General features: G+C 36.2%; 2 protein-coding genes across 2 annotated transcripts in view; both read left to right on the top strand.

Annotated features, from left to right (window-relative positions):
- The window catches only part of LOC127996448 (uncharacterized), a 253,677-nt gene that overhangs the window by 110,484 nt on the left and 128,001 nt on the right, over positions 1 to 15,192 (top strand). The window lies entirely within an intron of this gene.
- On the top strand, positions 699 to 13,663 carry LOC127996135 (SLIT and NTRK-like protein 6). The gene is made up of 2 exons (XM_052591926.1): positions 699 to 1,115; positions 10,718 to 13,663. The coding sequence occupies exon 2, from the start codon at positions 10,738 to 10,740 to the stop codon at positions 13,216 to 13,218; it is 2,481 nt and encodes an 826-aa protein (XP_052447886.1). The 5' UTR covers positions 699 to 1,115; positions 10,718 to 10,737; the 3' UTR covers positions 13,219 to 13,663.

The following is a 15,192-nucleotide window of genomic DNA, read 5'->3' as shown; positions in this document are numbered from 1 at the left end:
CATGTTCTCAAATATGTTTTGTATTCATCAATAGCGTGTCAGAATGCTTTATTGATTTATGTCAGCAGCTGACGAACATGTGAGTGTATTCACTTTACATACTGTGGATAGAAAAGGTGTTGGCTACTCAGAGTGTTTGTACAACACTAAAAACACATGAATACAGGAGAAAAAATAAATAAAATAATGTTCTTTCTACCTCTTTTCCACCCAGGTAAATGAGTGCAATACACCTACTCTAAAATCAAGGATTAAAAGATTACACCTGATAATTAAATGCAGTGCGATCTCAGGATGGTTGATTTCAGTTTAAAGACAAGAACTTGTGCATCATGACTCATTATAAGCTTTATGTGATCTTGTCAGCCACTGAGGGTAGTCATGATTTTCAAAAAATGAGATGTATAAAGATTTTAAACAAAAGACATATAAAGATTTAAAACATACAAAAGGTTACTTTCTATCTTTCTATCTATCTATCTATCTATCTATCTATCTATCTATCTATATATATATATATATATATATATATATATATATATATATATATATATATATATATATATATATATATATATATATATATATCTCTCTCTCTCTCTCTCTCTCTCTCTCTCTCTCTCTCATATCCATGTGGAGTCGCGGTAGCCCCTTAGACTGTACGGAGGGAGGAGCTCTTGAGAAGTGAAGCTCAAGCACAAGCTAATTCACTGGCAGATCGAGAGGCTGGAGAATTACCTTCAGTAAGAAACCGCGGGCGTCAGGTGCTCTCCGAAGCGACGCGGGCAGCTGAATGTTATTTGAGGACTTTTATTCTTAACCACTGGACTAGATGAATACGGAAACGAGAAGCTAAAAAAATATGCGGACGCAAAATATCTGAAAATCGCGACTGGACATGTAAATACATTGAACGATGGAAAGCTGAGAGCAAGTTGGATCTGGACTTGTTCCATGCGTCTTTTTGCGCGGTGGGCTCTTCCGTCCCAAGGAAGCGTTTTGAGAATTCCAGGCGTCCGGTTTGTGGTGCAAAACCGGGTGGATTTGTTTGATCCACAAAGCACAAATAACTTGGCCAAGTGGAGCTACAAAGACTCCTGTGCTGCGTAATTTGGGTAAGAGCGGCTTACTAACAGTGCATCCAAAGTCAAAGTGTGAGTGTGATTATAGTGTCGGCGTTTAGGGTAAACTGGGTGGTATCACAACAAATGCGATAGATTTTGTATCGATTAATTATTAATATTATTATTAGTATTATTATTAATACATGCTTGCACAATCCCTAGACTGAAAAATGCATATCACTTCTTTAAACAGTTTCTAATGCATCTACTGTTAAAGTGTGTGTGTGTGTGTGTGTGTGTGTGTGTGTGTGTGTGTGTGTGTGTGTGTATATATATATATATAATGAATCTGAAAGCATTGCAGAAGTACCATAGACATTGCTTACATAACAATCTACTGTGATCTTAAGGACACCTTATAAGGTTCATTTTACTTATTAATTCCCTGCAAATTCAATCCATGTAAATGAAACTCAGGTGACTTCATTGTGCCGTCTGCAGCACAGATGCTCTTGCCTTCAAAGTCACATTTACACAAAGGCACACACACATACACATCTACAAGTACTCAGCCAGACATACCTACACACACAGACAACAGTCTTAATGTAATGTATCAGGAGACAGAGCAGCACACTCTCTAGATGCCCATGAGAGATTGATATGCAGTCCACATAAAATATTATGATGTTTAGAGAGGTTTCAAATGGTCTAAACAGATTTATGACTATTATGTGGGTTTAATAAATTATATTATACACTTCTATATAATATTTATACTTCTAAATTTTAACTATACTTTAAACGGTATTTCTTTTTGAGGCCTCAGAGACAAAAGGTATTTAACATGAGTTAAAGTACAATGAGTGATTTGAAATGTGCAATAGTAAAATCAACTAAATATGATAGCAAAATCTAAAAATGCTAAACCCAATATGACATTCCACAAAGTGTTGATGAGTTTATTAGTTTCACAGAACTGTGGGCATTTCTTTTGCCTCTGTTCTTATATGTGGGTGTTGTGGCGTCTCCCTGGGGCAAGCACATCAGTTCCTCCATAGTACCATAGTCACAATAAAGGGGCCATCTGTGCTAGCCCACTGATTTGTGCAGGGTAAAATGGAGCGTCAATGATTCGCTCATCCCTTTGCCCCGAGCCCAGTATACACTCTTTATCTTCATCTCTTGATTTCTCATTCCCCTGCGCTGGAAGTTAAGGTCCCCCAGTGGCATGCTGCAGATGCAACCTGCAACAATCTGTTGTAGGTTGCTTCCCTTTATTTGGAGCTGTGCACTAACATGCTCGACACATACACAAACAACACCAGTGTGTAAAATAAAAAAGCTTGCATCAGATCTCAATACCAGGCTAGATCTTATTCAAAGTGCTCTGTTTGCATTTTATTTAAGCCAGCTTTATTTATTTAGCATTTTATACAATACAAACTTCATTAAATATTAGACAAATTCTGCCACTATCCAGCTCAGTTTGGGTTAGGTATTCAGCTCAGTTGAACTGAACTGAATCAACACTCGGCTCAACTCTGATGTAAGCATCTCTAAAGAAGACAGTGATGTCGTTATTCAGCTCGAGTCAGTTGAAAATCGATTCAGTATGGTTCAGTAAAACGTTGACGATGGAAAATTAATCAATTATGAAACATTTGATTTATTTATAAAGGATGTGATTAATTTATAATTTGTACAGAAGACAATGGCTGTGTCAGAAATTGTGACATCTATACTGTAGAAAATGAAACTTCTCATTTTCCAGTTTACAAAATCCTTTGAGTCTCAAATAACAAAAAATGCTATTTTCTTGAAACTACACAAAAATCCTTGTCAGACCAACAAAATTACCCCAAATGTTGCCCCAACTACCCAAACACAATTGTTTGAACAAAGAATTCCATATTGTTGAAATGTTAAGGCTTTGTGAGTTCCCATCATGCATTGCAGCGTGAATAAATTATGCCGTTATAGCATTATTGTTTTGCTGTTTGCTGATGTAATTTCAACTTTTTTATTATTGTTTTATCATTATTGTTAGTTATTTGTTGTACTGTGATGCAAACAGCCTATATTTTTTAACATGTGTTGGTTGTCACCATTTTCTTGAGGTTTGTGTGTCTGGTATTGAGGCCTAGACTAGAGTATTTACAATAAAAGAAAAACAGTTGAAAAGCTGTAAGAAGTGATGATTATTTAACAAATGATTACATCTCTATAATGACTTCTGTGTGTATCTCATCATCTGCAGTCCTTCTCATTTGCTTGAGGCGAAACTGAATTCACAGAGCTCAATGATGTGAAGACTCATATGGTTTTCTAGAGATGTTGTGCTATATCATTTTAAGATGTAAACTCCATGTCAGACCCATTTTTTTCACTTAATTTGCTTCAGTGATCAAATAAATTATATAAAGTTTTGATCAAGCAATGCATTAAAAATCTTTTTTTCTTGAATACATGTAATCTAACAACCTGTTAGACAGACTACTTTTTTCTTGAAAAAAAAATATGAATGGTGCTTTTTTTATGCAAAATTCTCCAAATAGTTAAGGAGTTGAGGGTGGTTACTATATTGCTTTGCTATTGCGGTTGGTAAGGTGTTTGAGTGGTTGCTTACTGGTTTACTATACTTGAAGTAAAAATGTCATGAGTTTTGCTCCAAATTTTAATACTTTTGGTTAAAGGTTTGTTAATATGTGATGCTTGACTAACTGATAGATGTAGCATTAAAATGGGATTACAGGAGCATGGTATATTAGAATAAACGTCAGGGAAGGGGAAAATCCAATGGAGAGCAGAAAAAGTGTGAACAACTTCCTGTTTTGATGTTGATTTACAGGGAGAAGTGCATCTGTTACATGCAGATGTTTGTTTCTGTGAGCATATCTGGTTTCATCCGGTAGATCTTAACTGCTAATTCCTGTGAAATAATTATAGCACATTTGTTCAGCAACACATTTGAAAGAAAGATCACTGCATTACTTCTGCTCCTAGCTGTGATAAATTCATTTATTACACTACTCTGGGGAATACTTGATTCTGATTGGTCAGTCGCGGGTATGTTATCCCTTGATAAAAACCGATAAGTGCTGATAACACAGGCTGATCCGGCTAACTGAAGCTGGCGCCATACTCTTGGTAGGAACAGTTTTTTTTTTTTCTTGGTGGAAGCTTTGCATTTGTTTAGCTAATACAATTTTAAAACTTGGTTCAAAATTGTGTACAATTATTTCATTTAGTCATCAGAGTATCACAGACTTGCTCTCTCATTTCATACAAACACAGCTGATGCCATTTTGCTATGATTGTTTTGTACACTGTAATGGATTATAAGATAACTAACAAGCTAGTAAGATTTTAAAACGTATCTTACACCATTTATCACCATAATTATTTATGTGGTGAAATGTTGTGTAATAAGTTATACGACTACACCGTTTCGCTTAAATGTCCGTCTAGTTTGAACTTGCCGCTTGCTCGCAGCTGCTGTCTTCACGGAAGCTTTGCGTTCAAATATTTAAACTCAAATCAATATTTTGTGTCTAATTATTTACTTATGTGGAAAGTAGCCATGTAATGAGCAGGATAATGTACACCCAGCCGGTTGTTATCATAGAAAAAACCCCTTTAGAGTGATACAAGTCCTGTTCACCCTGTCAGGGGTTTCTCTGCAATAACAACCAGCTGGATGTACATTATCCCTTACTCATATCATATGACAAGTGACAAATGTGATGTCCAGTGATGATCCATTGGCTCCAAAACCTAGAAAGGCATCTCAACACTAAGGCTGTACCGAAATATGGGCTACTACATTACGCAGCCTTCTAAGACAACTTGTTCTTCTCTAAATTCCAAGGCAACATTTCTTGCATCGTAGAGAAAAATATCCAAGAATGCATTGCAAACAAACATGGCATAAGTGAGATTAATTACAATTATAAATACACCAAGATGGTTAAATGTTCTGCCGCCTGAGTGTCCTGATTTTAAAATGCTTACATAATGGCAGCTCAGTAGACCTAAATTACTCTACCTGGAATGAGATTGCAACCCTAACTGCATTGTCTTGTAAAAATGTCACGTTTGTCATGTTCTAAGTCGGAGGACTGAATCTGTTTGACACCAGCTCCACGGAATACATGTAAGGTAAGACAATTCTTGCAAAAGACTAGGAAAATTGAAATTGTACCTGTCCTTTAAATAGCACATGGTAAGCAGATTATGCAAATGACTTTGTGGTTGGTTTAAGCAGTTGAATTGCTCCTGTGTGACAGGACCACAGTCACTAATTGCCATGCTTCATTGGCCAAACTTTTTCTGGTGGTGTTTCATTACTGATCAGATAAATAATGAATGACCAACCCTTAGAATTGTGTCTGAGACAACAGCAATTCTCTCAACCTACTCAAGCAAGACAATGCCTGCTGTCGACAAACAATGCCTCTCTGGATCAAACATAATTTCCCTTTCAAAAAGTTTAGCATCAGGAGATTCTACTAAGATGCAAATGAGCTCCAAAAATAATTAAATAAAATTAAATTAAGTTAAATTAAATTAAATTAAATTAAAAATTTTGAGATTTGTATTTCTTGTAATTCTCTTTGGCATCTGGTTTAACCTGTTAGCCAGCACCCCTCATTATGGGACTCACAGCTGAAAGTGCTCAACCAAACTTATAATTGTAACAGTTTCCTACTTCAGTGTGTTACAAACATAATTTTGGTGTCTTTGGCAAGAAGACCCTTTGGGCTTTACTTTTTATCAACCAGATTTGATAATGCTCAAAAATATTAAAAGTTATAGACACTGAAGTGCCACACTTAAATATTTTTATTTGATATGAAAATGCATGAAATGATGCCTGGAGCAATCTAGAAAAGTAATGGGTTGAAAGTCACATGTCTCATGAGTTTCTATTTCAAATCTGAATAAGATATCATGAAAAATGAGACTCCTGCAAATATTTTTTTATGAGACTGTGTCTACACCCCCCAAATATAAAAAAATATATAATAATAATAAATGATAATAATAATAATAATTCATTACATTTATATAGCACTTTTCTAGGCACTCAAAGCACTTACATTGTCAAGGGGGGTATCTCCTCATCCACCACCAGTGTGCAGCATCCACCTGGATGATGCGACGGCAGCCATAGTGCGCCAAAACACCCACCACACACCAGCTTATTGGTGGAGAGGAGACAGAGTGATGAAGCCAATCAGCAGATATGGGGATTGTTAGGAGGCCATGATGGTCAGAGGCCAATGGGCGAATTTAGGCAGGATTTAGTCATTAAACATATCACTGCATAGTGTTTTTTTTTTTTTTTTTCACTAGACAGAAACTTAGACATCATATAAGTGATTTATGTGAGCACTAGAAAAAATGGCCACTTATACAGATGGTAATAACACAAATGCACCATAAATTAAATAATCCACTCTCTCTATTCATATAGACGCGTTTACTTTGATCATACAGTAATAGCGAGCTAATTTGGGCTGATTTGCACTCAAACAGATGGTAATCATGCAGATATATTCATATTCAACATAAAACAAACTCTCACCTATATAAAAACGGTTGAAAATAAAACAAACAAAGAAAAAGGCGATCGCTATAAGTTCCGCCTCCATCAGCTGACAGGTGCGTCAGATCGCGTCACGAGGGAGCGGCAAAATTCAAATATACTATCTTTCCCCGTCATTGATTCTTTTTTTTCTGGTGGATTGTCTCATTCTGTTTGTGACACTGTATGCTGCAAAACCATGCCATTTGTTTTACTACCAAGAGGCAGTTTCTGACCGTTAGTTATTCCATAACAGACACAAACAGTTCTGTCGCTGAAGAACTGAAACATAAACAAAGGAATTATGATCCATATTACAACGTTATTGCTTCATTGGACCAAACGTGCTCCATGATATGTCGTTCAGTGGACCCTTTCCTTTCTAACTAAACCGGGATTTACAGCTGTGGATGTGTTTATGACTCGTTATTATGACGGATCTGGTGTACAGCGTTTCCATTGCTCATGTTTTTATATGTACTGCTTACACAAATGTAGCAAATACAGTCTTTATAAACTTTCCATCGAAAAACAGCAATCTGTCGTCGATGCTTGAGGCTTAGATCTTTATAATGATACATAGTTTGTCAAGATTAAATTTGTCACATTTCATTTAATCTATTCGTAAACACTGAAACACTGACACGTGCGAGTTTATGGAATTTGAGGACGTGGGCGTCGGGGTGCTGGCTAACAGGTTAAAAGGTGTGCATGTTGCTGTAGGCTTACAAGCAATTTAAATTCAGCATTGCAGAGTAAACAGCACAAATGGGGCCATGCAAAAATGTATTGCCTCAAAACAAAAGAAACTGAATTGTGATGCCAAGATAAGATAGTGGAAGCGAGAAGCGCACACTGTATTTCCTCTGTTATGGATATATGAAGCTCTCTCTGAAGCCATAAACAGGTTCACTAAACTCATACAAAATAGCATTGATTGTTATTTTTATTTGCTTTAATTTATTTTGTGGATTATTCTGTTACGAAGTCTGCATTCTGGTCTAACTTTCGATGGAACTGGCAACTTTGCATATACATGTGTGCATGATGTGGAGTAGATACAGTATACATCTTTGGATGTCTTCCATTATCTCCTGCATGTGTCACTTCAACTGGAGCACCTGAGTTACTGGGCTTGGTACACTGTAAAATAAGATTTATCAAAGATGTAAATACAACAAAGAGTATGTTTTACAAGATAATGTGATTGTATCCATTATACTTTAAAATGTCATATTTAATTAAATGTTTCTAGCCATTTCTTTGTAATTAATAAGAAACAATTATAGTGATCAAAATGAAAATAGGGCTACTTTTTTTTTTTTTTTTTTTTTTTTTTTTTTTTTTGGTGTAGTTCATTCACCTGCTTAAAAAAAAAAAAAAAAAAAAAAAAAACCTGCAAAATCACAAATGAAATCCCTTTAATATCTCAGTTGTTCTTCTTAGACATCCTGGATGATTGTAACATAAGCTCTGTCCATATGATCTATAATCATCTTGCTATTCCAACAAGAAATCCGAAACCTCAGAATATAATTAAATGAAACAAAAATGCAAGAATTAGGTTGGCTGTAGAAATATCACTTGATTATCCTACAATTAAACTATATTAAAAGCAAATGAATGTATTTGCTGAGGTTACTTTATTCTATTCTATTCTATTGAAAAAGAACAATCATAATCCTAAAATCAAAAGCGATCTTAAGAGTGCCATAAATTGTGCTCAGGTTTGACAAAATGCAGAAAACTCTTAAGATTGTTCATCAATTTATTACAGAGATCAGGAACAGACCAAATTATCTGCACAATTTAACAGTAAAAAAATAAAGTTTGTTGAATTAAATGTGATTTTTATTTTTTATTTTTTTATAGAAAAGAATACTGTTATAAACTTTGTTTTATTTACAACTATATATATATATATATATATATATATATATATATATATATATATATATATATATATATAATAGTGTATCCACATTCATTTTACATTTCCATAATGCTTCTGTACCAGAGTATGTGAGCGGAGCGGAGTGGGAGCGGAGCGCGGAGTGGAGCGGTGTGATTTTGACAGGAGTGAGGAGCGGATTTTTTAAAAGTCGGAGCGTTGTGGTTTTCACTCGCTCCAAGAGCGCTCCACCACCGCTTCATCACGAGTACAATTCATGCCAACCCCCCGTAATATAACTGCATATTTAGCAAGTATTCACGTTAAACATATTTAACTATAGCTTGATAAAGATGGATCTCTCAAATCAGAAGGTTACAATGACGGCAATAGCCGAGCGGGAAGTTATAGGTTAGTTCTCAAGGAGTTTGTCTGTTCCTTTTTGCTTTCGCAATAATGCATTCAAACAAATGTAATCTTACAGTATTACTTCATCTGTATCTGATTTTGAATGAGCAGAAATCTGTAAGAAATGCCTTGATCTGTAGATAAAATAAAAATGTACTGTTATTTTCATGACAAACAAAATTTGCACAGCAGAATACAGTAATTATATTAATGCTGACACTCATGTTATTAGTTTGGCATGTGGTAGGAAAAAAAGTTTGCACACAATAGCATAAGCCACTTTGAAACTCTCCTGTTATTTTATTTTTTTATTTTAATATAGGCTACGTTATGAACATAACATTTCAAACATACTGAAATACTTTAGCCACGGAGCGAAGGCGGAGCGGTGTTTCTGGTATCACTGAGCGCGGAGTGGAGCGGGAGCGGGAAATTGTTAACCCGGAGCGGAGCTGGAGCGGAGTGATTATTAAATGCTCTGAGCGCGGAGGGGAAATTGTTGCCACTCCACTCCGCTCACATACTCTGTTCTGTACTCAACCGTTGGCTCAATTGTTTTCATTTGCTAAATGAAAGAGAAATTTAATTTCAGACAGTACTGACTGTTCAAACTCAGCAATCAGAGCATGATGTTATTGAGATTTCCTCTACTAGTGGATTTGAGATTATAAAGTATTTTTTTTCTCCGGATAGAATTCTTAAGCATCTCCATTTGTTCTAAATTTAATCTCCTCACTCTTCAGCAGGAGAAACAATTAAAGCTCAAAAATATCTCATTCGGCCTACGCTTTGGGTTACCGTGTGAGAGAAAGATAGGCCAATTTGCTGTATAAGGAAGTATGTTCCCATTCAGGGTGGGTGTAAACCCATGCAGCCTGTTGGTGTCATGTGGTATGCCGGACTGCTCAGTGTTTGATTTCATATCAATTCAATTGGGAAGTTCATTCCTCTCTCTGGAGTATTTTTGTTTCAGTTAATTTGCATGGAACTGTGTTATGTCATTTTAAATGACATTATAACAAAGAATAATGTGTGGTTATTTTCCTTCAGTAGAACTGTGTGAGGAAGACATTGCTCGTTCAGAGCTCCAGGGATTTATTTTTCATTTAAATATCAACTTTGTCCAATATGTTTCTCAAATTGTAAAGTTCCTTGGAAAATAAAAAGAAACACACACACACAAAATTAATTAATTAATTAATTAATAATTAAAATAAATTGTTGACATAAAACATATAGAATGCAGTTATTGAAGAGTATATATCTATAATATTAACTTGGAATGTGCCTTTACTGTGGAAAAAAAACAGTTGTTTGAGCTAAATTATTAGACATATAAACTGTTTTCTGATTAGAATGTAATTATCTCAGTAATTTGAGATACTTAATTATTTCCCTAAGTATGTAATCATTGCTATTATCATCATCATCAATGACACAACCAAATTATTCATTTAGGACTATTACTGTGTTAGTTAGATAGTTAGTTATAAGTGCTCCGGTGTTCCACTCACTGCTTTTTTGCAATTATAAAATGCAATATGTTAATACACGCTTTAATAGCTTTAATATTTTTGTAAACTTGTGAATATCTGTATTTATGCACATTTTTCTTTAGATCATAGGCTGTTTATTTCATTAGGTTCAGCTCTGTGAACTTGCAATGATTCCCATAATTCAGTTTTCTGCTTATAGTTATTTAATGAGTTTTCTAACTGCACTTAGTAATTAACTTTCCTACTCTTCCCTTTGTTGTCTTTTTAGGTAAAAGGAAGAAGAAAAAAATGCTGGCCCGGATCATTTTCATTTGCTTCTTCTTTGCTGGTGCTAGTTTTCATGATAATGAACCCAAGGCATTGTACGATGGAGCTTGCAAATCTTTGTGCACCTGTGAAGAGAAAGATGGACAATTGTACATGAACTGTGAACACAGAAACATAAGCAGAATCTCAGATGTGAAAGTACCGTCAGATAAACCTTTCCATTTAAATCTATACAAAAATGACTTAGTGGAATTACTTGCAGAGGAAATGCATGCTTTCAAGAATGCCGTCACCTTACATCTTGGTGCAAACAGCATACAGGAGCTTGAACCTGGAGTGTTCAGTGCACTGGGATCCCTGAGAAAGCTCCACATAAACAGCAATTTCCTGGTCATGCTCAAGGAGGACACATTTCACGGCTTGGTAAATTTGGAATACCTTCAGGCTGACACCAACTTTATCCGGGTTGTGGAGCCTGGGGCCTTCAGCAAGCTTGTCCGTCTTAAAGTTTTGATCCTCAATGACAACTCCATCGAGTACCTTCCAAGCAACATTTTCCGCTTTGTTCCTCTGACACATTTGGATCTGCGTGGGAACAAACTGCAGACTCTGCCATATGTGGGCTTCCTGGAGCATATTGGTCGTATCATGGAGCTGCTGTTGGAGGACAATGACTGGGTCTGCAATTGTGAAATCTTGCATTTGAAGGTCTGGATTGAGAACATGCGAGCACAGTCATCCATTGGCGAGGTGGAATGCAGTAGACCTAAAGCTCTAAAGGGCACCTCTTTGACCAGGGTCAAAAAGGATTTACTTTGCCCCTCCCATGTTGACATCAACCTCGAAGAGCCATCAAAATCTCTAGACTTGGTTGTCACCCCATCCACCAAGGTTGTTCGGATACCAAATTTCAACGATGGCTCAAAAATACCCACACCTGCAAACGGCCTAGGTACATTTTGCATGCCAATGTGCTCTTGTCCACCCCAAAGTATGGGGTTTTTAATGCAATGTGAGGACCGAGACATTCAGAAGTTATCTGATATAGGCATTCTTGAACAAAGCCCAAACATGCTGATTTTGACTGGGAATATGATACAGCGACTATATAAATATGATTTTGTGACGTACGACAAATTGGAATTGCTCAATTTATCAAACAACCACATAGACTACATTGACAATGAAACCTTTCTGAGTTTGAGCAATTTGAAAAAGTTGTACCTGAATGGAAATAGGATAGAGAAAATCTCGGTAACAATGTTTCTTGGCCTTCACAACTTGGAATACTTGTACTTGCAGTATAATGTCATCAGAGTGATTGAGGCTGGATCGTTCAACCCTTTGACAAATCTAAAGCTCCTCTTGCTAAACAACAATCTACTCAACACTCTCCCAGCACAAATATTTCGTAATGTGCCCTTGGTGACATTGAACCTAAGGAAAAACGTCTTTATGCACTTACCGGTGAGTAATGTGTTGGACCAGCTCAATTATTTGGAGCATATTTATCTTGAGGACAATCCCTGGGACTGCACTTGTGATTTGGTCAGCCTCAAACAGTGGGTAGAAAAGCTAAGTAAGGAGACTGTGGTGGGTACCATCTTATGCCACACGCCTCAAAAATTGTCTACTGCTGAGGTTAGAAACCTGAAGCATGATGTTCTCTGTCCTGGCTTGGTCACGTATAAGTCCCTAACTGGAGACAACAAGGACAGTAGTGCAGTCACGATTGCGCCAGAGGGCAACACCACCAGCTTCTTCCATTTTCTGACAGATGCAGTGCCACTATCGGTACTCATCCTCTGCCTTCTCATCCTCTTTCTGATCTTAATTTTCTGCACTGCAGGGATCATAGTGTTTGTGCTACACCGTCGACAGAGACAGGCCAAGAAGAAACAAACAGAGGAGCAACCTCGTGAGAGCAGTCCCATCCACCTGCACTATAGCATGTATGGGCAGAAGACCACCCACCATGTAACTGAAAGTCAAGGGCCTGGCATGTACGACGGACCTTCCCGTAGCCCAATCCTCCAGGTCTGCAGGAACCCTAGTTACTGCTCTCAGCACAAACAATATGAGTTAGATGAGTACAATAGCGAGAAACCTAAGCATATCTGCCACAGCATTCTTGATAAGGAGAGCGAATCCCTACTTACAGGACCCAATGTGAAGTTTAGGGCTATCACCGATTACCCCACTGAGTTTGGGAGTTTGGGAGATGCAAGCTCTTTGTACAAGAACATCTTAGAAAGGGAACGAGAACTCCAACAGCTCAGCCTCACTGAATATCTCAGGAAAAACATATCACAGCTACAACCGGCGGTGGACATGCAAGTCCCCAACCGCCACAAAGAGCTGAAACTAATGGAGACTCTTGTTTATAGGCCACGGAAGGTCATGGTGGAACAAACTAAAAATGAGTACTTTGAACTCAAAGCCAACTTACATGCCGAACCAGACTATTTAGAAGTCTTAGAGCACCAAACGACTTTCAACTGAGATAAGTTCACTGTATGCTGTGATTTGACAAATGATACCCCAAGTGCCTTCTGACAGTTCATTCTGAGTTCTGATTTAGCCTGAGAGATATAATGCAACAATGTCAGAGTAGAGGCAATTCTCTCAATACAATCATTTGATTGCAGACGAATTTCAGGTGGACCTTTAGCGTTAACATGCTATTGGACATTGCAGATGATGGATTATACATTCTAACAAAATTCCAGTCACACAGAAAGATTTCCAAAGTGTTGTCTTCGGACAAGATTGGCTTCGAAACCACAACATTTTTTGTGCATTGAGTTTAATGCATCCTCTGTATGTTTGGTAGGGAAGAATAGCATAGGAGTCACTTCACATTTATATCAGTGTAACTCTTATTATGTATGTGAAAGATCTTCAAGCACTGTTTATTTGTAGCAATGGAAGAAAACATGTTTTCCTTCTTTTTTCTTCTGTCATTTCTGATTAGTTAAAACATTATCTGATTTTTCTAAGTTTTGAATTAAACATTCCCAACACAGTTTTTGTTCATTAAATATTAAATAATGGTTGTATTTAGACCTCAAGATGCCATTAAATTTACATTTATTAACTAAGACATCAACAAGATTGTGTAGCCTGCCAAAAGGCTATTGTTTTGACCCTGTGGTCAGACATTATGAGTGGGCTTATTAATTGTGCCTGAAATTGGCCTCTCACCTGGAATTCTCAACACTCCTGGAGAATTTATTCAGAAATCATGTCATACAGACCTATTTGCTGATTACCTCCACTGTTTCTGATATGGACAAAAACTTTGCTGGGCATCCTTGGAGAAAATGAAAATAAGTGCACTACTGAAATACAATTTAAAGGTGGTTGATGACAATCACGTTGTGGGGTCGCACAGTCTATGCCATTTTTCCCATAGGAAAATCGAGTAGTGTAGCTTTTTGTTTTTGTATAATGATGTTGTTTAAAGTTACTTTTGAAAACAAATATCATGTTTGACTACTTTCTTTTTGCATGGCAATTATGCAGGGTGTTATATCTTCATTATCTGTCTGGAGAAGAAAATAAAAATTTATATATATATATATATATATATATATATATATATATATATATATATATATATATATATATATATATATATATATATATGCATAGAGAAAATATGCACACAAATTGTGTTAAGCCTTGAAATGTTTTACTGTATGGAAGAGCACCATAGCTTTATTTTGTACTAGTGTGGATGAGAGTTATTTATTATGTATATTTGTACATAATTTAACATTTATATATGTCTGTGTGCCTTTAATGTGGTACCAATTAAGCTGTAAATAAAAAAAGTAAAAAAAATAAATAATGCATTGTTATATTATTGGCAGTAACATGCATAGCACTTGGTAAGAAGTAATTGAATTACATGTATAGTTTTAATGTCAAATAAAATTATACTTTGTAGAAGCTAGTCAAATTAGACAAGTGACAACATGGAGAAACTGCTTGACATGTCCTATCTTCAAACCAAGAGCAAATATACACAAAGTAAATAAATACATACAATTTCATAACTCCCAATGTGTGAATATAAATTCCGAACAAAGGAAAGAAAGAAAGAAAGAAAAAAAGAAAGAAAGAAAGAAAAGTTTAGAGCATTTTTATATAAGCACCAGTTAAGCTGTGATACCAAAGAGGACCACTAAACTTGCTGCCTTAACCTGACAACATGCAACTATAGGGATCCGTTCAGAATAACTGAACCACCGACCCATAATCTAAAACACCTTCAGCCGGCATTCATTATAATTGTGCTTTTAAGCCAAATATAAACTGAAAAGTATAATTTGCTGTCATGCTTTTATCTGCCATGATGAAATTGTCCTTATTTTGCATTAGCACTGTTTTGAACGTATTACTTATTACTAATGCATTCCTGGAATATTGAACTTTCCAGAAGTTTACCAGTTTCAAATGACCTCCTGGGTA

Source organism: Carassius gibelio, chromosome A1, assembly GCF_023724105.1.
Source record: "Carassius gibelio isolate Cgi1373 ecotype wild population from Czech Republic chromosome A1, carGib1.2-hapl.c, whole genome shotgun sequence".
NCBI lineage: Eukaryota > Metazoa > Chordata > Actinopteri > Cypriniformes > Cyprinidae > Carassius > Carassius gibelio.
This window is presented reverse-complemented; position numbering and strand designations above follow the sequence as displayed.

Excerpts from the sequence above, each read along its gene's own strand:
- LOC127996135 (XM_052591926.1), top strand. The coding sequence starts at position 10,738 with ATGCTGGCCCGGATCATTTTCATTTGCTTCTTCTTTGCTGGTGCTAGT.